At 47.1% G+C, this 25113-nt stretch overlaps 1 protein-coding gene across 1 annotated transcript in view; it reads left to right on the top strand.

Moving 5' to 3' along the window:
* The window catches only part of ADAMTS10 (ADAM metallopeptidase with thrombospondin type 1 motif 10), a 57910-nt gene that overhangs the window by 26223 nt on the left and 6574 nt on the right, over positions 1-25113 (top strand). Inside the window, exons 8-21 of the mRNA XM_015414760.1 lie at positions 1016-1121; positions 3316-3462; positions 3580-3721; positions 5323-5430; positions 8351-8496; positions 9442-9505; positions 11292-11394; positions 13105-13238; positions 16519-16642; positions 18087-18167; positions 20733-20896; positions 22768-22894; positions 23927-24056; positions 24593-24797. Of these exons, the coding sequence (XP_015270246.1) occupies positions 1016-1121; positions 3316-3462; positions 3580-3721; positions 5323-5430; positions 8351-8496; positions 9442-9505; positions 11292-11394; positions 13105-13238; positions 16519-16642; positions 18087-18167; positions 20733-20896; positions 22768-22894; positions 23927-24056; positions 24593-24797 (1781 nt within the window). The remainder of the gene's footprint in view (positions 1-1015; positions 1122-3315; positions 3463-3579; positions 3722-5322; positions 5431-8350; positions 8497-9441; positions 9506-11291; positions 11395-13104; positions 13239-16518; positions 16643-18086; positions 18168-20732; positions 20897-22767; positions 22895-23926; positions 24057-24592; positions 24798-25113) is intronic.

Here is a 25113-nt window from a genome sequence, read left to right as displayed (position 1 = left end):
ATATTGGGCCACACCCCTGACAGCACAGCTCATTAGCACATTAGGCCGCACCCCCATGTTACCAGAAGTGTGCTCATCCAGCCACACCCACCTTTTGCTTGTTATTCTGCTTACCTTGTTTGTTGTCAAAACCCAGGCCTTTTTTGTAGCAGGAACTCCTTTGCATGTTAGGCCACATACCCCTAATGTAGCCAATCCTAATGAGTTTCTGCTGTTGGGTGTGGCCTATTATGCTAATGAGTTCCTGCTGGGCGTGGCCAACTTGGGAGCCAGCCGGAACTCCGTTCCTGTGCGTTCCTGCCCAAAAATAGCCCTGGCAGTGGCTTACAACAGTTTTATCTGTTCACATACAACTACATTTAAAAACAGTCCAATAAATAACAGTAAGTAAAAACAATGTGGCGGAAAACCCTAACTCCCCAGTCTCCCTGAGGGGAGGGTCTGTGGGGACTGAGGAACCACATGCGAGTGCCAGAAGAAGTCCCATCACTGTCCTCAGCCAAAAGCCCAGCGGAGCAACTCTGCCTTACATGCCCTGCGGTAAGGTAACAGCTCCCGCAGGGCACGTATGTCTTCCGGCAGAGCGTTCCACCAGGCAGGGGCCAGGGCTGAAAAGGCCCTGGCCCCGGTTGAGGACAGGACCTCTCTCAGGCCGGGGAACACCAGCAAGTTCTTATTTCCTGCGTGTAGTGCTCTTCCGGGGCATACTGGGAGAGGCGGGGGCTCCTTCCGGGGGGATCATCTTCAGGGTCTCTAGCCCTGTCCCCCGCTTGCCACCCATCCAACCTGGGGGTCTCAGTGCACCAAACAACTGAGGTACACTGACTGGAGAGATGATCCTGTGTTTGGTGGATGTTCTCTAACCCCATCTACACGAGCACAGCAATTTGGTGGGTGGCAGCCCCGCAGTGAGTTTGGGAAGGGGAACGGAGGAAATGTAAACGGCAAAGCAGGTCTCCTCTTCCTCCACCATCACCTTGACCTCCTTGATCATGTTTCGTTTTCTGCCCACCAGGGTTGGCGCCCGTGGGTGGGATGTGTGAACGCGAGCGGAGCTGTAGCATCAACGAGGACCTTGGCCTCGCCACGGCCTTCACCATTGCCCACGAGATCGGCCACACGTGAGTTATTTTCGGCATGGAATGTTGTAGCAATCTCGTTGGTGGGGACAACGGTCTGGGACACACCTCCGTGGGCTTCCTCAAGAGCTGCTTAGCCACAAAAAATGGTCTGGAAGATCCTAGGCTTAACAAGTATGATCACAGAGCAAAAACGTTATTCGACTCCATCCTTGCCTTGGGGCATAGCTCGCTCCTGTGTCCTCGAGACGATAGCCCTGAATGGCTCTTGCATGAAAGTAGCGTGTCTGTTGCCAAATCCCAGGGCTGCAGAACCGCTCGAAAGGTGCTTGTGATTGGAAGTGCCGGAGGAAGCATCCTACCAAAAAGCAGCACACCTGAAAAAGGCGTTAACACACAATACCAAGGATGGGGCCATCTGCCGCTTACCCTGGGGTTTTGTTCCTCTCCTTTATTTATTTATTTAGGATATTTCTATGCCACGCTCGATCCACATTACAGAGAAGTATTTAACGTATCTAACTAGGGCCACACAGTACAGGGGAGAAATGAAAGCCTACCAGGCACCCGAGCAGGGTGTGTTCATGGTGGGTTCTTCTTCAACTTTACTAGTTTACTAGCTGCGGTGGCTCAAGTGGTTAAGACGCTGAACTGCAGGCTGTGGAAGGTCAGTAGTTCAGCAGTTCGAGACCCAGGTGCTGCATGATGGAGTGAGTTCCCGTCTCTAGTTCCAGCTCCTGCCAACCTAGCAGTTCGAAAGCAAGACATTGCAAATAGATAAATAGGTACCACTTCGGTGGGAAGGTAACAGTGTTCCGTGCGCCTTGGTGTTTAGTCATGCTGGCCACACGTCTTCGGACAGCGCTGGCTCTTCGGCTTTGAAACGGAGATGAGCACCGCAAGAGTCGGATTCGACTGGCTTTCGAGCAAGGGAACCTTACTAGTTTAAGATTTCAAGCTATGCCCTCAGCAGTTCGATTGGGCCGTTTCTTAAGTGTTTATGCCCTGTTGCGATTCTGTGTGTGTGGTATGGGAGAAAGAGACGATCTGATTCATTGTGAGACGTCCCCTTCACCATGACCCCCGAAACAAATTTATTACTAATATATTCTATCCGTGTGGGAAGGAGCTTCAGACTTGGAAAAAGTAATACTTTTGCTTGCAGATGAGGATTCTTATGTTTCTAATAGAGTCGGTTTGTTTTCATTAGCGGCAGGGCTCTTTTTGTAGCAGGAACTTTTCTGCATATTAGGCGACACACCCCTAGTGTAGCCAATCCTCCAAGAGCTTACAGTAGCCCCTGTAAGAAGAGCTCTGTAAGCTCTTAGAGGATTGGCTACATTAGGGGTGTGTCACCTAATATGCAAAGGAGTTCCTGCTACAGAAAAAGCCCTGATTAGCGGCAAGGATTAGATCGAACTGTATGGAGTAATAGCTATAATAAGAGTTAAAATTGTTTTGAACTTATAAAACTTTTTAAACTGGGCTGATTTTATATGGTTTAGTCCTGTATTATATTTGTGATGTTGTTAATTGATTTTGTTAATTTTGCTAACTTTGTAATTTTAGTATGTGGAAGATTATGTTTAGTATGTGGAAGATTATGTTTTGTTAATTTTGCTAACTTTGTAATTTTAGTATGTGGAAGATTATGTTATATGTGGTTATGACCCATGGTCAATACAATAACCTGAAACTGCTACTGCTATGCCACCTCTAGATTCCTCTTGGAAGCAGTTTACAGTTTAAAAAAAGCAACAATATATAAAATATAAAACAGGCCATTGGACACAAACAGCATGCGAAATATCTGAAGAAGTGTGCATGCACACAAAAGCTTATACCCAGAATTAAAATTTGTTGGTCTTACCCCTAATGTAGTTGGAAGGGGACCTATGGGGTCATCTAGTCCAACCCCCTGCACAATGCAGGAAATTCACAAATACCTCCCCCTCCACACCCCCAGTGATCGCTGTTCCACACCCAGAAGATGACAAAAAACCTCCAGGATCTCCAGCCAAACTGGTCCGGAGAAAAATTGCTTCGTGATCCCAAAGTGGCAATCATGGATGCATATAGTTGTTTTGCAGATTTTTCCAAGCTTCCTTTTGGCACTTACTCAAGCGTAAGTGTGCCACTGGGCCTCTGCCTCTTAACTGCCCAGTTAGTTAGCTGCCGAGATGGGTCCAGCGGTGCCCGTGCCTCTCACCTTCTTGTCTGGCGTTGAATTTTCCAGGTTTGGCATGAACCATGACGGAGTGGGAAACAGCTGCGGCTCCCGGGGGCAGGAGACGGCAAAGCTGATGGCTGCCCACATCACCATGAAGACCAACCCATTCGTGTGGTCCACGTGTAGTCGAGATTACATAACCAGCTTCCTGGAGTAAGCGTTACTTTTCCCTCTGTCCTCCTCCCACGACCGTATTGCCTTTCCCTTTTCTTTGCAAAGTGTCCCCACCCCCCACCCCCATAACGTCCTGTTCATTGTCCCTTCCTCTAGCTCCGGAATGGGACTGTGTCTAACCAACCCCCCACCCAAGCAAGACTTTGTCTACCCGACGGTGGCGCCGGGCCAGGCCTACGATGCAGACGAGCAGTGCCGTTTTCAGTACGGAGTTAAATCTCGCCAGTGTAAATATGGGGTAGAGAAGCCTTCCTGCTTTTACTCTTGGTTCCAAAAGGGTACTGGCCTGTCTAAACCATTCTTCTGCTGATTTTGACTGCCATCTTTGTAGGCTGTTAGGTGGGAAGGGGGGAGGGTCTGCGCACTGGGACACCTTTGTCAGCTGTGTAAGGTCCGGTATGCCAACAGTTAATGTTGGAGTATCTTCATATGTACCACCCAAAGAATTGCCCCAGAGTAGTGATCAAGTGACTGGTCTGATTTTCCTGCTTGTAGAGGAAAACTTGTGTTCACTGCTGCAAACATAAGTATCCCCAGTAGAAATTAAATTTGTGAAGATTCTTGCTGGATTTACAGGGGGGAAAGCACAGTGCCTTAATTGTGCATTCCATTTCTGCAGTTCAGTTGTACAATTAAGTCAGTAGTGTGACATAATTCATATCTGTATGAACTTTCCAACCCTTTTATCATTCGAGTTGCCCTTTTCTGCACTTTTTCCAAAGCTATAATATCCTTTTTAAGGTGTGGTGTGGTCTACCTACTGCAGTCTTTTTTTTTTTAAGGGAAGCATGATGCACAATTAAATCAAATGCAATTGCGATATTTAAAAGTTTGTTATTAAAAAGTTTAACCTGCTGTTTGCTCTTTTGAAAGGAAAGCGCTAAGTGCAGTTAATCCCTCTATAATGCAGCAATCTATATTGTTGCCTGTCCATTTGGAAGGGAAGCATGATGCACAGTTAAGCCCAGGGCTTTTTTCCCTGGGGGAACATGCCAGAACGGAGTTCTGGAACCTCTTTGACAGAATTCTTCTTAAAATGTTTAAAAGTTCATGAGTTTTCAGTATACAGATTGAAAACTTCATTTCCATCTTGAGAGTTCCGGCACCCCTTTTTCAAAAAAACAAAACAAAAGCCGTGGTTAAGCCCATTATAGCATGAAGCAGATTTAGGTTGTTGCCAGGCCTTCAGAATGGGTAACTTGATGTGCGCTTCAGCAAATTATAATACATAATGCATGATGCACAATTGAGCCAGTTATTTTGTACAACCAGTCAGGACTGCTGCCTGTCTCTTGAATGGGGAAGATGATGCGTCGTTTAAGCCAATTACAATATGTCCTTTTAAATGGAGGCACTGTGATGCACGGTTAAACCCAGTTGTAATGTGCAACAGATCTGTGCTCCTATCTGTTCATTTGAATAGAAAAACATGACATGCACGGTGATTTGGACCTGCTTTATGAAAATGGCGCATCAGCATTTGCAAAAAAAGGTTTTGGGGGAGTGCATACGATGCAAGCATGCAGGAAGACAGAAATGCCCCTAAAATCTCCACCCATTAAATAAGTCCCTACGCCACGTTCTACTCAGAGATGCTTTCTTGTTATGACGTCCTGTGTTTCATGAGTCTAGAAGTTCCATTTGCCCTTGAGATGCCATACGTCCAATACGGGGGCTGCCGTTGCTTCTCAGCACAGCACTGAGCTTAGGTTTGGAAGTGACATCTCTCAAAGTTTCGGGAAACAAACGCTTTCTCCGTAGATCATAATCCCACATGCCGTTCCTTGCCTTGGCTCCGTTTTCTCCACCCCACCCACCAGCGCTTCTTTCGCCCTTCAGGAAGTTTGCAATGAGCTCTGGTGTCTTAGCAAGAGCAACCGCTGTATCACCAATAGCATCCCAGCTGCGGAAGGAACCATCTGCCAAACCAACACCATCGAGAAGGGGGTGAGTGGCCACAGGTCTGTGGCTGGGGGGGGTTAGGGATGAGACGGGGTGGCCTACTTGCATATAGATAATTCCAGAGGGCAGCGGTGTTGGTCTGCACTAGAAGAGCTGGATTCGAGTCCCGTAGCACCTTAGGTAAAGGTAAAGGCTTCCCTTGCTCGAAAGCCAGTCGAATCCAACTCTAGGGTTGCGGTGCTCATCTCTGTTTCCAAGCCGAAGAGCCAGCGCTGTCCAAAGATGTTTCTGTGGTCATGTGGCCCTGTCCAAAGACGTTTCTGTGGTCATGTGGCCAGCATGACTAGACGCCAAGGCGCACGGAACACTGTTACCTTCCCACCGAAGCGGTACCTATTTATCTACTTGCAATTTTTTGCTTTCGAATTGCCAGGTTGGCAGGAGCTGGGGCCAGAGACAGGAGCTCACTCCGTCCTGCGACACTCAGGTCTCGAACTGCCGAACTACCGACCTTCCGGTCCGCAGTTCAGTGTCTTAACAACTTGAGCCACCACAGCATCTTAGGGACCAGCAAAATGAGGGGGGGGGGAACAAAGCTGGAGCCCAGTGGCACCTTTAAGACCAACAAAGTTTCTAAAGTTTACAAATTATTTCAGTGTATCAAGACCCAATGAGTCAATTGTTCTTTTAAATTATTTCTCTCCACAATTCAAATTGAAGAAATAATTTGAGAGGGATCCAATTGCAGATGCCAGTTTGTTGGATAAAGCCCTGTTAGGTCCTGTGTTGATTTTTTTTTCTCTTCTCTCGGTTTATTTAGCTTCTTTTTTTTTTTTGCTATAGCTTTTTATTACTGCGATGAGATAAATTAAATTTTGTAAAGATTTCCTATTAATAAAGCTTTTTTTAAAAAAAGACCAACAAAGTTTTATTCTGGGTATAAGCTTCAGTGTGTGTGCGCACACTTCTTCAGATCCAATGAAATGGAAATTACCAGCCCATACATACACGTAGAGGGTGAGCAGTAAATGAGCATACAGCATAATGAAAATGTTTAGCAGATTCAAGGACCAAACAGGAACAAGCTTAGTTGATATGGTTACCATTTGTTTGGGTTTAATTCCAGGGGGAAACATAGTGAAGGAAATAAATATGTCAAAGTTGGAGATTGACAGGCAGATGTATCCTTAATTGTGGAATGCTGAGAGTAATTAACGGAGACCCTAGAACCTAAAAAAGGTTAGTCAAGAATAGAAGAGGGCCAACTCTAAAAATCTAATTATAAAACATACAAAAATATACATGTATTTATTCAACATAAATAAAAATAACAAACAAGGGCCCATTCCTACCTCACATACAAATATAAAAACATACAAGGGCTAATAAGATAGACCTAATGCGTTTCGGCCTTTACAGGCCTTCCTCAGAGGTCTAATACAGACAGAACATGTTGGCTGAAATGCAAAAATACATACAATCATACATATATGGAATAAAGAAAGACCAGAAACCAATTGTTGCAAAGTTTAACCACTGGGCAGAGAAAAGAAATACAAAAATACAAATGAAGCCTCCAGTGTAATCACCTGTCCAGTAGTACTTCTCTCTGGTCAACTGTATATTCTTCTGAGATTGTATTTTGTATTTTTGTATGTATTTTTGCATCCCTGGCCTTTGCTAAGGGAGGCTCGGTAGGACCTACCCACTCCTGGAGAGGGAGAACCGGCCTTGTGGAAGGCTGACAGTGGGTGGGACTATTTCTTCTGCCCACCCTCGCCCCTCAGTGGCTGCAGATGGAGAATATCACTCAGCAGCTGGCAGCACTGGCTGCAGCCCTTTGACATATGCCACCCTTGCCTTGTGTGTGGGTGAGCAAAGGCAGGGAGCATCCTCCATCCAGACTGCCAGTAAGTTCAGAGGCACTAATATCATTTTTGATAATAATAACCATGATCATAAAAGTCTGTGGCGATCAGGGCTTTTTTTGTAGAAAAAGCCCAGCAGGAACTCATTAGCATAATAAGCCATACTCAACAGCAGGAACTCATTAGCATATTAGGCCACACCCTTGATAGTACAGCTCATTAGCATATTAGGCCATACCCTGATGTTACCAGAAGTGTGGTCATCCAGCCACACCCACCTTTTGCTTCTTATTCTGTTTACCTTGTTTGTTGTCAAAACCCAGGGCCTTTTTTTGTAGCAGGAACTCCTTTGCATGTTAGGCCACACACCCCTAATGTAGCCAATCCTAATGAGTTTCTGCTGTTGGGTGTGGCCTATTATGCTAATGAGTTCCTGCTGGGCGTGGCCAACTCAGGAGCCAGCCGGAACTCTGTTCCTGTGCGTTCCTGCCCAAAAATAGCCCTGGTGGCTATTAAGCTTGTAGAAGGAAAGCCAAACCTTCAGAGTTGCCTTCTCTAGAGATGGGTAACAGTTTGTCAAGAAGAAGAAGAGATTGGATGTATACCCCGCCCTTCACTACCCAAAGGTGTCTCAGAGCGGCTTACAAACTCCTTTCCCTTCCCCTCCCCACAGCAGACACCCTGTGAGGTGGGTGGGGCTGAGAGAGAAGAAGAAGAAGAAGAAGAGATTGGATTTATACCCCGCCCTTCACTTGGAGTCTCAGAGCGGCTTACAAACTCATTTCCCTTCCCCTCCCCACAACAGACACCCTGTGAGGTAGGTGGGGCTGAGAGGGCTCTGACACAAACTGCTCTTTTTCAAGGACAGCTGTGCCAGAGCTTGTGACTGACCCAAGGTCACACCAGCAGGTGCAAGTGGAGGAGTGGGGAATCAAACCCGGTTCTCCCAGATTAGAGTCCGCACACTTAACCATGACACCAAACTGGCTCTCCCCTTTCTTCCTTCAGTTATGCTAAGAACAGGCAGGGACAGGAGAGTTGGCAAGGAAAGAGGCCTCCTTTGTGTCTCTGAACTTCTCTATCTGCCCCCCCAACAGTGGTGCTACAAAAGGGAATGTGTCCCCTTTGGCACGAAGCCGGAAGGTGTGGATGGCGCGTGGGGAGCCTGGTCTTCTTGGGGAGAGTGCAGCCGGACATGTGGGGGTGGCGTCTCTTCATCCATCCGCTACTGTGACAGTCCCCGGTAAGTAATCCCACGATGGTGCTTGGCGCATCCTTCATTGTGCTACAGAAGGCAACGCGTGTAGAGGTGTGAGACAGGAACGCGCGAACAGAACGTTATCCGCTGGGTGGATGGGTGGGGTTAAATAGTGAGTTTGACACGGCAGAGGCGAAGGCAGAGCGGTTTCAGCAAGCAGCAGTTTATTGCGTCTCAACAGAACTGCTTTACATGGGGCAACAGCCTGAACTGTGTACACCTAAGCCACTCCCAGCCCTCACGCGATTGGTGAGTTCAAATGGCCTCCAGGCTCCAGATTGGTTGGCTGCCCACAAGCAGGCGCCAGGATTCTGCCTGCCTTTGTTTTGGGCTTCAAGCTCCAAAGTGGCCTGCCCAGACAAGCCCAGACATGCCTCCCCACTCTCCATCTATGTGGCCTGCCGGCAAGTCCAGGCATGCCTCCTTATGCTGACTACTAGCACCCCCAGCAGTTAAGACTGAGTGGAAGATCGCACATGTCCAGACCAGTGTTCCCTCTAAGCTGAGTTAGTGTGAGCTAGCTCACAGTTTTTTAGCCTCCGGCTCACACATTTTTGTCTTAGCTCAGGAAGGATGGGCTCCAGAGCAAACTAATTTATGCAGCAGCCAAATCACTCGCTCACAGCTTCAATGCCGGTAGCTCACAAAGTGGAATTTTTGCTCACAAGACTCCACGACTTAGAGGGAGCATTGGTCCAGACATAACAGGGGGGACTAGATATCTGGTGGTGGCATTCCCTGATTTGACTTCTACCACGCAACTGCTGAGGGCACTTTTTGTAGTGCTTTGAAAGGGAGCGTATACCCTCTGGTGCATGGCTTGCACACGGGAGGGCCCAGGAACAGCAGTGTCTCCTCTGCAGTGCTCGGGGCACCCTTTACCGGGCCACTGCTGGCATGTAGCCGTTTCTTTCTTATTTGTTTCTAAAGGCCAACCATTGGAGGGAAATACTGTCTCGGGGAAAGGAAGCGCTACCGGTCTTGTAACACGGACGTGAGTACCACGGTTATTCTGCGAGGGTGGTGGGCAGACATTTTGTTGCATGTGTTTTTCTCCTGAGAACGACCTGGCAACATATTTCACAGACCTTGCCCCTATTAAATGTTCATCATATTTTAGCTGTGTCATCGCACTACATTATAAACGCCGTCCCTTTTTTAAAAAAACATTCCCTATTCTTCATCTATTATAATAGTTAATTTAATCAGCAGTGGCACAGTCTATATTTTTGGAATCCGTGTATAACTGGAAAGGTGTCCGTTTCCCCTGCAATATCCAGCAATAATATTTATTTATTTACTTATTTATTTAATTTACACCCCGCCTTTCCCTCGGTGGGGACCCAGAGCACCTTACGTCATTCTCCTCTCCTCCCGTTTATCTTCATAAGAACATAAGAGCCAAAGGCCCATCCAATCACACACTCTGTGCCACACGGTGGCCAGAAATATCAGGTGCCATCAGGAGGTCCAGCAGTGGGGCCAGGACACTAGAAGCCCTCCCAATGTTGACCCCCCCAAGCACCAAGAAGACAGAGCATCACTTGCCCCAGAGCCCCTATCTATACCTTGTGGCTAATAGCCACTGATGGACCTCTGCTCCATATGCTTATCTAATTTCCTTTTGAAGCCGTCCATGCTTGTAGCCGCCACCAGTTCCTGTGGCAGTGAATTCCATGTGTTAATCACTCTTTGGGTGAAGAAGTACTTCCTTTTATCCGTTCTAACCCAACCGCTCAGCAATTTCATTGAGTGCCCATGAGTTCTTGTATTGTGAGAAAGCGAATGTTGGCAATTTGATCTCTAGTTCCTCTACCTCTTCGAAACCCAGCTTGTACTTCTGGCAGTTCTCTATCCACGTACTGTTGAAGCCTAGCTTGTAGGATCTTGAGCAAGACCTTGCTAGCGTGTGATATGAGTGCAATTGTGCGATAGTTTGAACATTCCTTAGCATTGCCCTTCTTTGGGATTGGAATGTATACTGACCTTTTCCAATCCTGTGGCCACTGTTGCGTTTTCCAAATTTGCTGGCAAATTGAGTGCAGCACTTTAACAGCATCCTCTTTTTAAGACTTTGCATAGCTCAGCTGGAATACCATCACCCAGAGTGGTATCGTCTGCATATCTGAGGTTATTGTTTTCCTCTATTACTTTGCATTGTTCATTCAGGAAGGCCTCCTTATCTCTCCTTGCTGTTCTCTGGAAATCTGCGTTCAGTTGGGTAAATCTTTCCTTTTCGCCTTTGCCTTTCGCTTTCCTTCTTTCCTCTGCTATTTGTAAAGCCTCATCAGACAGCCACTTTGCTTTCTTGCATTTCTTTTTCTTTGGTATGGTGGTGATTGCTGCCTCCTGTACAATGTCACGAACCTCCGTCCATAGTTCTTCAGGCACTCTATCTATCAAATCTAGACCCTTGAATCTATTCTTCACCTCTACTGTATATTCATCAGGGATGCGATCTAGGTCAAACCTGAATGGCCTAGTGGTTTTCCCAATTTTCTTCAGTTTAAGTCTGAATTTTGCAATGAGTAGCTCATGACATCGAGGTCTTTCTTGTTAATAGCTGCATCTGTTAAGGGGGGGACTGCCTCTGAACATGGAGGGTTCCATATAGCTATCATGATTGATAGTTGTCACTAGACCTGTTCTCCATTAATTTCTCGTCCTCTGCCTTAATGGCCAAGCTGTCTCCACTCCATCATCCACTCTATGGCAATATCTTCCAGCTGTGGTTCAGAGTATGATAACCCCTTGACACTGGCATCTTTCGTTCCCACCAGGACTGCCCATCTGGCTCACAGGACTTCCGAGAGCTACAGTGTGCCGAATTTGATACTATCCCTTTCCGAGGAAAATACTATACCTGGAAGACGTACAGAGGAGGTGAGTGTGGGGGTTGAGAGCCGGTCCCACTGGCAGAGCCCGGCCCCGTTTACAACCCATCCATTGGCCATCTGCCCCTATCCCCAATTGGCTTCCCCTGGATACACAGTGCTGGGTCTATTCCTGACACCCATGAACAGCTGCTTTGCCGAGCTGAATATCTTGCTCTTCAAACTGCAGTGAACATAGGACTCCGCCAAGGAGTCCAGCCCGCTCTGTTTCTGCATGAGTCACTGATCAGGGTGTGCGTCCAGAGTGAAGATCAGGGATCCTTGGAGAGTTGTGACAGACGAGGATGATCTCATCACCCACCTCCAGCAAAGGCTAATCAGAAGGTATCAAGGCCAGAGCAGTTAATCTTGCAGGGAATCCTCTGTGGATGGATTCGTTTTGGCACACAGGAGACGCCGGTGTATAATTGGTTTCTCACAACACATAAAGTTTTCTTTCTAAACACAGTTTACTGCATATCTATTGGTGGGAGCCTGTTATACTATGTACGTACCCGATCTTATGAAATAGAATTACGGCAGAAATCGCATCATCCCTGTAATGGGACATTGCAATTCCAATGCAGGGAAAATAGGGGTTCCCCCTCAACATACCCAATAACTGAGGTTGATCCCTGTAACATCCCCAACACAAGCTCAAGGGTGAGTGTATGTAGTTACAAATATGCAAATCTGCTCTTCTTTCTTCTCATTTTCAAAGTTATCGTCATGAGTCTTTTCATTTTGCTCATTTTCATTGCTGAAGTTCTTGGCCTGTTTATTTTTTTGGATGCCATTTTTTAAATTCTGTGCCATTCATATGCCCAAAACAAAACAAAAATCATGATGAGTAAACAGAAAACAATACCAAAACAAAGACTCACAGGTTTAATTTGTGCAAGGGAGGTGTGGCTGCAAATGTCAGTAGCATCCGTACAGGATTGGTGCAATTACGGAATCCTCCCCAAGAAAGCCCCTGGGCTGTTAGAAAGGGCGCTGTTGGTTCCAGACATCTTCTAGGGCTGTCCATTCGGTTCGTCTGAACGGAATGCACCCCCGAAAATGGCCCATTCGGACCCCTTTCAGGCTGCTGCAGGCTGATTCAGATTCTCTGATCTGAATCAGCTTGCAGCCGAATTTCAGCAGCAATTCGGCCCCATTATATCCTATGGGCCATTGAAGTCAATGGCGAAAACATAGAGTATATTCTGGGGGCTGGCGGGGAGGGGGCTTGAGGGAGAGACTCCAAACTCTCAGGGTTTCAAGAGAATTGGACCCTACGGGCCCTCAAACAGGTTGCCCCCATCCCCTCCATTGTTCTCTATGGTGGGAAAAAAGTAACTTTCTTTCCCACCTTAGAGAACAATGGAGGGGATGGGGGCAACCTGTTTGAGGGCCCGTAGGGTCCAATTCTCTTGAAACCCTGAGAGTTTGGAGTCTCTCCCTCAAGCCCCCTCCCCCAGCCCCCAGAATATACTCTATGTTTTCGCCATTGACTTCAATGGCCCATAGGATATAATGGGGCTGAAATGGACATTCGGCTGGCCGAAAGACTCCCGAATCCCTCCTACTGATGAAACTGACATGCGGGGGTCTTACTGCCAGCCGAAATTGATTCTGCCCGATTCGGCCGAATCCGAATGGGCCGAATTATTGTTTTTTTGCACACCCCTAACGTCTTCCCTTCTGCTGAAGCCCTTTCCTCACCCTCTCCCACCAGGTGGCGTCAAATCCTGCTCACTCAACTGCCTGGCTGAAGGTTTCAATTTCTACACTGAACGTGCTGCGGCCGTGGTGGACGGCACCCCCTGCCGCCAGGACTCCAATGACATCTGCGTGAGCGGAGAATGCAAGGTGAGCGTCTCCCACACTATAAGCACCATGCTTCACTGACTAATGGACTGTTGTGACTAGGGTTTGGTGTGCAGCAGGCCTGTAGCTACATTGGATCATATCGGGGCCCAGCCTCCCGACTTTCCGTGTGGGCCCCCCAACTTACTACCCTGGATAGGTAGGCAGGCAACCAGGCAGGCCCCGGACAAAATGTGTTCACCGGCCGGCCAGTGAGCAGAGTGACCGGCAGCCCAGCGCGGCCCTCCTCCCTCGCTTCACCCCATGGCGCTCCGCTCCACCCCCAGCCCCAGCCGGTTCCTCCCACGCCAGGCCCCCTGAATTATTTAAAGCCCCCCCCCCAATTTAAGAAATCCTGGCTACGGGCCTGATGTGCAGTTTCTGGAGTGTAAACCAATTCAGGGGGTGGGGGGTGACCAAATTCAGAAGCAAATGGTTCTGCCATCATCAATGCTCCCTCTAAGCTGTAGAGCCCTGTGAGCAAATATTCTACTTTGTGAGCTACCGGCATTAAAGTTGTGAGCAGGTGATTTGGCAGCTGTATCCATTCGTTTGCTCTGGAGCCCTCCTTTCTGAGCCGAGACAAAAATGTGTGAGCCGGAGGCTAAAAAACTGTGAGCTAGCTCACACTCACTCAGCTTAGAGGGAACACTGGCCACCATATCCAAGGGCAACCTTCATGGACAGAAGTAGTCTACCTCAAAGTGGGGGGGGGGCAAGGCACAAGAGAGAACTGTTTCCTCTTGGAAGGTCCCTATCGGCGGGACCCCGTTACATCATGAATGTGCCCGATCCTGGGGCTGGCCACTGTAGGAAAGAGAAATATGGACAAAGGATGGATGTTCAGGCTCAGCAGTGCTTGTTTTATGTCTCTCTGAAATTCATATCTGAAAGATGTAGTAACAATTGCCAGCTAGGGTGTTGGTTTTTTTAAGGATTTGACAAGCACAAGCAGGGGACCTACAAAGATTTGTGGGGGGGATCTCATTTCTCTTCCCCCACCATTTCCTCTTTCCTTTCCCCGAAAGCCCCCCTAGACTCCCCTTTCTCTGCTTCCTTCTTTCCTTCCCATCCTCAAGCCAACTTACCTTTATGTGCCCTCCTGTTTTCAGTTTTTCCTCCTTCCCGCCTCCTGGCAGCGTCTCCCCAGGAAAACTGTGACTGAGGTGCTTGGTGCCAGTTGCTGGGCTGGGCCCATGTGTGTGGCGGGGGACCTGCAAGGAGTTGCAGAGGTGCCTCGCTTTCCCTTGTACCCCCTCCCCGTACTATTTCCTCTTTCCCACCTCCTGGCAGCCCCAATATCCTCACCTTTCCCGGCTTCCTTCTCTCTTTCCTGCTCACCAAACCAGCCCACCTTATATCTGCCGCGCCATCTTCAGCAATATTTAATATTTATTTACTTCATTTATACCCCGCCTTTCTCTGCAGCAGGGACCCAAAGCAGCTTACACCACTCTCCTCTCCTCCATTTTATCCTCACAACAACATTGTGAGGTAGGTTAGGCTGAGAATGTGTGACTGGCTCAAAGTTAGACAGTAAGGTTCCATGGCAGAGTGGAGATTCAAACCTGGACCTCCCAGGTGCTATTCTGAAATGCTAACCACACCACCACAGTGGCTTTCATGGGGTGGCTGCTGTTGAACAGTGGCAAGCAGCTGGTCCTGGATTAGTCATTGGAGTTGTGTGGTGGCAAGTCGCCCAATGGTGGCTGATGGGCCTGGCCCCTGGAAAGGACCTTTCCCCCTCCCCCAGCCTTTTACAGACAAACCAAGGCTTGAAGGCTGGCAGCGCTGTTGTGCTCGCCTAGCAATAGCCACTGAGGGCATTAATTTCTTAGGCTACAGGCCCCGCTTCTATCACTTTGGAGGGTTTAAAACCATCCCTTTTTTCAGATTTTAGATTTTTTTTCTACAAACTTGAGGATATTTTCAGGTTCACAGGGACATCTGTCTTGTCTTTTCATGACTCCAGTCTTTGGATTTAAGTATTGGCCGTGTTGAGAATTAGATATATTAATAAGGAGCACTGGTGTAGCTATTAATGGCTATTAGCCAGGGTAGCTAAAACGGATCCCCCGTGTTAGTGGCAGTCTATCTTGTAATACTAAACGATGGAATCAAAGAACAGGAGAGGCTTGTTGCTGCTAAGACCTGCTTGTGGGCTTCCCAGGGACACTGGGGTGGTTACCTTTGGAACCAGGATGCCGGACGAGATGGACTTTTGTCTGATCTAGCAAGGCTGTTCTTCTGTGCTCATGTTCCTTGCTCTGATTTACCAGTGAAGGGTGGAAATAAAAGTATAGCAGCTCAGTTTCTGATGGTAATAATCACCCATCCTCCAAAGAATTCAGGGAAGCATATGTGAGTCTTCCATTTTCCTTTTTTTTCCTCCTCAAAACAGACATGCAAGGGTGCTCAACCTGAGAAAGTGTGATTCCCCAAACTCCAGAGGAGTAGCCATGCAACTGGAATAACAGAATCTTGTAGCATTTTTAGAGGCTAGCAAAAGTGCCACAAGGATCCTTGTTACTTAGATGGACCCAAAGTCGCCTTGTGAAAGTCTACTGAATGGGGGTTATGAACTGGGGAGAGAGCCCCTAATCGTTAGCTTTTAAAGTATCCTTCAGTGTCGAATTTCAAGAAAAAGTGTTGGAATGGGAAAAGATGTGAGCTTCTTGGTGCAGAGGCGAAGATGGATAGCTTTCAACCAGTGCCATCACGCTTGGACATGGGGGAGGGTATCAGCCTGCAGTTCAGCGTCTTAACCACTTGAGCCACCGCAGCTCCTTGTTACTTAGATGGACCCAAAGTCGCCTTCTGAAAGTCTCCTGAATGGGGGTTTTGAACTGGGGAGAGAGCCCCTAATTGTTAGCTTTTAAAGTATCCTTCAGTGTTGGAATGGGAAAAGATGTGAGCATCTTGGTGCAGAGGCGAAGATGGATAGCTTTCAACCAGTGCCATCACGCTTGGACATGGGGGAGGGTATCTGGAGGCAGCTCTTTCCAAAAAAAAGGATCCAAGAAGGTAGAAGACACCCCTGTTGGCCACATTTTCATCCCACTGTTCCTCCAGGGAGCTTGGGGGCAGTGTGCATGGCTGTCCTCTCTCCCATTTTGTCCTTACAATCACCCTGTGAGGTAGGCTAGGCTGAGAGATCGTGACAGGCCAGGGATCAGAGAGTGAGCCTCCTGGCAGGGTGGGAATTTTAATGTGGGTGGGTCATCTTCCTGTTGCTAGTTTGACATTCTAACCACCACACCTCATATATGCTCTCTCTTACAAGCACGTGGGCTGCGACCGCATCCTGGGCTCAGATACTAAGGAGGACAAGTGCCGGGTCTGTGGGGGAGACGGAAGCTCCTGCGAAACCATTGAAGGGATTTTCAACCAATCATTGCCTGAAGGAGGTAAGGAGAATCTTGTTTTTAGCTTGCATACCAAGAAGAGGAGGAGGAGGAAGAGATTGGATTTATACCCCGCCCTTCACTACCCGAAGGAGTCTCAGAGTGGCTGACAAACTCATTTCCCTCCCCTCCCCTCCCCACAACAGACACCCTGTGAGGTAGGCGGGGCTGAGAGAGCTCTGACAGAAACGGCTCTTTTTCAAGAACAGCTGTGACAGAACTATGGCTTGTCCAAGGTCATCCAGCAGCTGCAAGTGGAGGAGTGGGGAATCAAACCCGGTTCTCCCAGATCAGAGTCCACGCACTTAACTACTACACCAAACTGTGTATTCAATTCAAAACCTTTATTGGCATGGATCAGAATCATAAACAGTCACCCTTCAGTTCATGGATTTAACACACAGCTTCCTCATTATAAGGCAGCTACAGAAATTAGCCACCGCTTCAATAACCACTGTATTTTGTGAAGCCAATAAACGGTACAACATTCTGTCATCTGATTGCTTGACATCTTCCTTAAGTATGGCTTCTATATAGACTGCCCGAATGTCATCATACAAACTACAGTGGAGGACCAAACTGTGTAGAGATTGTTTCACCACTTTAGAAAGAGTCACACTGTTAAATACTAGCATTTCTGTGTCGAGCTCTTTAAAAAATAGAACACTTGCAGAGGTGGAGTTTGAATGGAGAAATTTAGCCTGTGGAAGGCACCTATTGGCAGGAGGCTGTGACATCACAAACCTCTCCAAATCTTGGGAGGAGTAGTTTTGCAACTCTTAAAACGTTTCCAGAGTTGTGGAAGGGGAGGAAGAAAAGGAGGCAAAGAATGTCAGCCCAGTAAAGTGATGCTTATAACATCGGTGAATTGTTGGAGGAAGAAGACTGGCGGCTGAACCTCTGCTCAGCTTGCCAACTTGTTCATCTGTCTTGCAAATCACAAAGCTTAACGGAAGCCAGGGTTGTCAATGGAACACGCTTTGGCAATGTATTGTACTCACCCTGTGAAGAGTGGTTCATGTGGAGCCAGATTCTACTCAATGAGAATTCTGAAGGCTTTCCGCCTGGGACAGGCTGGGAAAGCTGACGGGGACTGTAGGTAAACACGTGCAGGGAAAAGAAGGCAGGAGCCCCTTTCTATTCTTGCCTCTCTGGCATTTGTTTCTGCTCGTCTCTCTGGTTAGTGGCTGATTTTGCTCCTCCTGTCATGCCCCATCTTCTAGGGGGAATTAGCTGCTAAGCCAAGAGAGCACAAAAAAGATAAACATTGGCGGGGGGAAAGGCAGCTGGAATCTTCTGATTGCCGGCTATCTCCTTTCCCCAATGTCCTCCCACCCACTATTTCCCTGCTTAGCAGCTAATTTTCCTTAGGACAGGAGAAGGAGCAGGGAAAAATTAGATAAATGTCATATCCTTCTTTTTTGTTGTTGTTGTTGTTGTCTTCCAGGCTATGAGGAGGTAATATGGATCCCCAAAGGATCGGTACATATCGACATCCGAGAACTCAATCTTTCTCTGAATTATCTGGGTGAGAGCCTTGAGAAGATCCTAACCCCCGATACCCTGCAGGTGCCCTCCCACTGTCCCCCCCCCCATGTTTCTGTACGGCTTCTCCTCCCTCTATCCTGAATCCAGAACCTTCCTTTTTTATTTTGTCCTACTGTCATGTCTGGTTGGGGCGGGGACCAGTGTTCCCTCTAAGCTGAGTTAGTGTGAGCTAGCTCCCAGTTTTTCAGCCTCCAGCTCACACATTTTTGTCTTAGCTCAGGAAGGAGGGCTCCAGAGCACACTAATTGATGCAGCAGCCAAATCACTCGCTCACAACTTCTCACAAAGTGGAATTTTTGCTCACGGGACTCCACAGCTTGGCGGGAACATTGGCGGGGACATAGGAATTATCTGTCCTCATTTCCCTCTGATACCTAGGAATGACTTCAGATTTTTTCATCTGTACTGTTTTGACACAAAAATCCCTCCCGTTTCCCTTCACCCTTGTGCAAATCAGACTTTTTATACGGTTTCTGTCTCTTTTTCGCTGAAATTTTCCTGTGAAACAAACACCTTGTTCAAGTTCATTTGGTCATCCATAAATCAACGTGGCCATCTGTTAATAGAGACAAACAACAGATGTCGTATTATGAATACCCTACAAATTGCATATTAAAGCCATACAACGTAGTGTGGAATACAAACGAATCTACAAAAACATTGGCAAGAAGCAGTAAACTGAAAATGGAGATGAGAATGTAAATGAATATCAAATGGTTGGATACTGAGGATACGTTCCATACGTGGTGTTGCTTTCCTCTAGCACAAAGAGTCTTTGCCTGATGGAAAAGCCTCATAAGCAGTGTTCCCTCTAAGCTGAGTTAGTGTGAGCTAGCTCACAGTTTTTTAGCCTCTGGCTCACACATTTTTGTCTTAGCTCAGGAAGGATGGCTTCAGAGCAAACTAATTTATGCAGCAGCCAAATCGCTCGCTCACAACTTTAATGCCAGCAGCTCAGAAAGTAGAATTTTTGCTCACAAGACTCCACAGCTTAGAGGGAGCATTGCGTCTGTCTGGTCATTTATGAAAAAAGGCACCCCCCCAAAAAAAATGTTGGCGAATGGGTTAATTTTAGCAGGAAGAAATGGGCATCAGAAAAAAGAAACTAGTGGGAAGTCTCCCAGCAGTTCGTTTCTCACCACAGAGCAAGGAAATCCAAATGGGGATATTCCAGACAAACGAGGCAGATTTCAAAATTTGGTGTCATCCCAACAAATGACCCTACAGTAATTGGTCTTCTGGCCTTCTCTCTCTGTCTGTCTCTCTAGATTCGAGTCCAGTAGCACCTTAGAGAACAATAAGATTTGGGGGGTATAAGAGTTCAAGAGTCAGTCCTACTTGTATCTGACGAAGGGAGCTTTGACTCTTGAAAGCTCCTACCCTGAAAATCTTGTCAGTCTATAAGGTGCTTCTGGACTCAAGTTCTACTGCAGACCAGTGTTCCCGCTAAGCTGTGTTAGGGGGGTGCTGGCACACAAGGTTTTAGCTGCAAGCTCAGGGAATTCAGCTTTCAGCTCACAAACATTTCCCCCTCCCTTGGAAACAATGGAGGATGGGGGCACCTCCTTCTGGAACCCATAGAATTGGACCCCCGGTCCAATCTTTTTGAAACTTGGGGGGGTTTTTTAGGAGAGGCAAAAGCAGCTATGTTGCAAATTTGGTGCCTCTACCTCAAAAAACAGCCCTCCGGAGCCTCAGATATCCCCAGATCGATTCTCCATTATAGCCTGTGGGGCCCACTGACTATAATGGTCCCCATAGGCTATAATGGAGCAGGAAAAAAATCATATATATATATATTTTTGCACATCCCTATTATACTTTTCAGTATGATTTGGAAGATGCCTTGAGTCACAGTAAAAGTGGGATATAAACATTTGAATAAACTAGTTTGGGCAGGTTGATAACATTTAAGCAACTTCCCTTTTGTTAGGTTAGGCAGGGTTCTGACAGTGATTGTTCCACCTTTGTTACACTTGACCTGTAAATTTGTCATATTTCACTAAAAATACTCCAGTAGGCTGCAAGAGTCCCGCCCGCAATGCTTTCTAAGGCTCAGCGCAGGGCAAATGTCCGAGGCTATGTCCACCAATATAGTGGATTGGGGCGGGTAGGTCTGTTCTATGGAGGCCTGGTCTACCCCCATAGGGGACAACATTTTCTGTAATGAAATTTGACTTGATTCTGTTTTCTCTTATGTTTAAATTATTCTTCAAATATAGTTTAAAAGAATTCATTTTGAGATTTTTACAAGGTTATGGAAATAATCTTCTAAGAAACTAATTTATGTGATAGTCATATGTAGACTCACTCAACTTTAAAGCTACTAGCATTTTTTTGCTCACGAAGTAGAATTTCTGCTCTCAACACTGTGGAACTTAGAGGGACCATTGGTGCAGATCCAGACATCTGCCCTCTGAAACTGTCCATCTCTCTCTTTCTCTCTCTCTCTCTCTCTCTCTCTCTCTCTCTCTCTGTATAAAATGTCCAAGAGAATATCTATTCTTTGCTCCTTTAAGGACTTTCTCTTGGGTTGTCCTTCCAGCTCTAAGAGGAGAAAACAATGAATACTTTATCAATGGGAAGCTCTCAATAGACCCTCCACGGCGATTTGACATTGCCGGGACCACCTTCCACTACCGGCGCTCTCAGGATGAGCCAGAGTCCTTGGAGGCCCTTGGTCCAACTAACATCACTCTCATCATCATGGTTAGTACTGCTGCCAAAATGGGGTGGGGAAACAGCTGTAATAAAAATCAAAAGAAGGGGGGCCCCACTAGCAATTTTTTCAGTGAATATTGCAAAATATTGTTTGTGATCCCTAATTGTTTGTGATCCCTGATTGGATAGGACTACCCTTCCAACCTGGGTGAGTGTGTTGCCCTCACTCTGAAGGGTCTTCATTTACATCAGCACAGAGCTAAATGTGATTGACTTCATAAGCAAGGTGGTGATATCTCCAGCATCTAGTCCTTTTGAATGGGATCCTTTGAAGGAGGATGGTCAAAAATCACAAACTGGCCACCAAATCGGAGCAGATCAGGAAAGGGAATAAACAGCCAGGTAAAAGTAGGTGGGCTTTTCCTGAGGAGGGGTATTTGTCTCCTAAACCACTTCTTTAGAGATGAAAATCGAACATATGTGTCATCAGTTGATATGAAGTTCCATCTCCTAAACAGCAAAGGTAGAAGCTGGCCAATGTTTTGCATGCAGAAGGTAGGTTCAGTCCTTAGCATCAACCTTTTAAACAGGGGTGTTGAATTCATTTGAAATCTCATGGTCAGTGCTCTGAGCCTAGGACTCAGGGGAAAACATGAAATGGCTGGGCATTGTGAGCTTTTGTACATAAATTGCTTTGTATGCTTGTCAAGAACATGTGAAGGCATCATGACACAGAGTGAGGGCTTTTTGTTTGTCTACAAAACGATAGTCTTCCCTGAAAAATAACAGCAACTCCTATGAGATGGTGCAAGAATAGAGAGACAGCCATGTATAGTGGTCAGTATCAGCCTGCTATCTGGGAAGTCTAGGTTCAGAATACCCAGTCTACAAAGGAAATGTGCTGGGTGAACTTGGTCTGAATACACACTCTCAGCCTAATCCACCTTACTGGCTTGTTGTTATTTCTTATCTAAATAGTTCACATTGCTTTCCTGCTTTTTTTTGAGAAAGACTGGATCATGAGGACATGAATACAGTGACAAAGAGGAGGCAAACCCCATTGCACCCAGGAGAGCCACAGCATAATGAGCCCAACAAAATACGCACTGTGGCAAGGCACACAAAAGCTCATAAGTTGAATAAAACTTTCTTGGTCTTAAAGGTGCTTTGTATTTCTCCCGTTCAATTGAGGCAGCCGAACAAAGGGGAGGAAGGGGAGGAGCCTCAGCCAATTAAAGGGAAGAAAGGCTTGCTTTTGTCTCCTGTGCAATTGAGGGAGCTTGGCCAGAAAGCAAGCTCTGGCTCATTCTCTCCCTTCTCCTGGAAGGAGGAGGGGAAGGAGTCTCAACCAATGCAGAGAACAGAGGCTTGCCTAGCTATCTCTCCTGTGCAATTGAGAGAGTCTGGCAAAGCAAGCTGTGATGTGACTGTATCAGAAGAGAGCCAGTTACCCAAGGGCTGGATAGGAGCCCTGGGGGGGCTTGATCCAGCCCGCAGGCCGCATATTTGACACCCCTGCTATTTCTGTAAGTTTGATCCTTGTAAGCAAACCTGAATCTTGCATATCGTTTTCTTGGGATTTCTGCAAACTTTGAAGCTTCTGACCAGGTTCCAGTGGGAGTGATTCACTTTGCAAGCTTCCCACTTGAAATGTGCTAGTAACAACAAGACAAAACCAAACTGTATATATTTGGAGGGGATTAAGGTGTAGAGAATTTGCGCACAAACTTAGAATTCAGTTTTAGTGACTCCCTCCCTTCCTTCCCTTTGCTTGCATCTCTGGGGAGCTTTTCTCCCATGCCATATTATGCTTTGGCAGGGGTATTCTTCAGGGATTGTACCCCATAAGGGAGAATATTTAGCCTGCTGATGCTGTGATGTTTCCACTCATCCATTCTCCACCCCCACCTCCCCAATAGGTTCTTGTGCGAGAAGAATCGCAAGGGATTCGGTATAAATTCAATGCTCCCATTGCCCGCAGCTCTGTGGCCCAATACTTGTGGCAGTATGTCTCGTGGACAAAATGTTCAGCCATCTGTGCCGGAGGTAAGAATTTTTACGAGGGAGTTCTTGGAGGGAAATTCCTGGTGGAGTTCATGCCAGATTCCCATATGAATCAAGTGCTTTCTCTGTTCTGTTTCTTAACTGTCTCTTATTTCCCTCTGAATCTTGTTCTGTTTGGTGTAGTGGTTAAGTGCGCGGACTCTAATCTGGGAGAACCGGGTTTGATTCCCCACTCCTCCACTAGAACCTGGCTGGATGACCTTGGGCAAGCCGTAGTTCTGATAAGAGCTGTTCTTGAAAAAGAGCAGTTTCTGTCAGAACTCTCTCAGCCCCACCTACCTCACAGGGTGTCTGTTGTGGGGAGGGGAAGGGAAAGGAGTTTGTAAGCCGCTCTCAGACGCCTTTGGGTAGTGAAGGGCAGGATATAAATCCAATCTCCTCTTCTTCTTAATTAATACAAGTTTGTGAGCCTTCTTAAAATTAAGTAGGGAGTTGGATCAGGCATATATGCATCTAGATTTCTCCCTTTCCAAGTACCTGGCCTCACTTTTTTAAGTGGAGCTGGTGTGTTAGGAATCTTCTGTCATCCCAGATTTTTAAATTTTCAATTTTTTAAAATAAAGAACGTATAATGGTTTTGCTGCTGTTTTCAGTTTTGACACCATTTTATCTAGTTTGGCCCTCCTTCAACCACTTTCCTTGTTTCTGAGATATATATCTTGGCGGCCCAAAGGACTAGAAACTTGCCCTTAAAATACATGAAAACTGGAGTGAAATACATACCCGGTAGCATAAGAACATAAGAGAAGCCAATGTTGGATCAGGCCAATGGCCCATCTAGTCCAACACTCTGTCACACAGTGGCCAAAAATACCAGGTGCCATCAGACGGTCCAGCAGTGGGGCCAGGCATACCGACCCTTCTGTGGTTCCTTGTTTATCACTTATGTTTTAAAAAAAGAGTTCTTCTGGGGGTTCAGGGACGGTGATGCCTATTGGTACAACAGGAACCATTTGCTCAGGAAGTGTTGTGTGGGGTCTGTTTCACCTCACCCCTCCCCTAACTGTTCTGCAGGCAGTCAAGTTCAACCAGTTGTATGCAAGAAACAAGGGGACAGCTCTACAGTTCTGAACCATTTCTGCAGCCCTGAAACCAAGCTACCAGAGAGGCAAAGACCATGCAACACAGAGCCGTGCCCACCAGCGTGAGTTCAGCCCCTTGCGGTATCCATGTTGTGTCAGGGTGGAGCTACATCTGTGTATGGGGGGGTGAGAACGTTGAAGGAACCAGGGGTGTGCATTTGGGCATACCTGAGCTGAAATTATATCTGAAATTAGCTGTATCGGATTGGTTCAAGGGCTCTGTAACTTACCTGGCTGCTTCTTGCTCTGACTGAGGGCTGCTGGGAGCAGCGGGTGGGGCTTGTTGCATGTGCCCGCCCCCTGGGCTCTTTACTGCTTGAGCTCCACTCCTGTGCGTTCCTGCAGGAAATGACCCCTGACTATAAACACATCAAGCTGCGTTATGCCGCATCAAACTGTTGGTCCATCAATGTCAGTATTGTCTACTCAGACTGGCAGCGGCTCTCCAAGGTCTCAGGTAGATGTCTTTCATGTCACCTGCTGCCTGGTCTTTTTATACCTGGAGACGCTGCGGATTGAACCTGGGGCCTTCCGCTTGCCAAGAAGATGCTTTGCCACTGAGCCGTGGTCCCATCCCAACTATCATCTCCTCATTTAGATGGGTGATCGGGAACTGGTCTGAATGCAGCCGCAGTTGCAACCAGGGGGTGCGAACCCGGAACGTGATCTGCCAGCGCAAGGTCTCTTCCACGGAGAAGAAAACCCTGGATGACTCCTTATGTCCCCTGCCACGCCCCCATCTGCTGGAACCCTGTAACAATCAGACGTGCCCCCCAGAATGGGCAGCCCTTGACTGGTCTGAGGTGGGTGCCTCTGTGTGATGAGTATCTGACCCAAGCCTACTCTTATTGGGGAATTTCACATTACCCAGTTTCACCCGGTTTCAAGCCGGTAATGATCCGTTTTGAAGTGAACCGGTTTTAGGGCTGCCATTTCACACATGACTTTCCCCTTCCGGTAAAGAGCTGGATCTGAAGCGGTTTGCCATTTCAGACTGCACCGCTTTCCCCCCGTTGTTTTTCACCCGTGCGGGTGATCTCCAGCTTTTTTTTTTTGAACGTTCGCTTTTGAGCGCTATAGCGCTATAGCAGTATAACAAAACACTCCATGCATTCCAGT

This window comes from Gekko japonicus, unplaced genomic scaffold (genome assembly GCF_001447785.1).
Source record: "Gekko japonicus isolate JY-2015 unplaced genomic scaffold, Gekko_japonicus_V1.1 scaffold1612, whole genome shotgun sequence".
In the NCBI taxonomy this organism is placed as follows: domain Eukaryota; kingdom Metazoa; phylum Chordata; class Lepidosauria; order Squamata; family Gekkonidae; genus Gekko; species Gekko japonicus.
The sequence above is the reverse complement of the archived record's forward strand: the minus strand, read 5'-3'. Positions and strand labels throughout refer to the sequence as shown.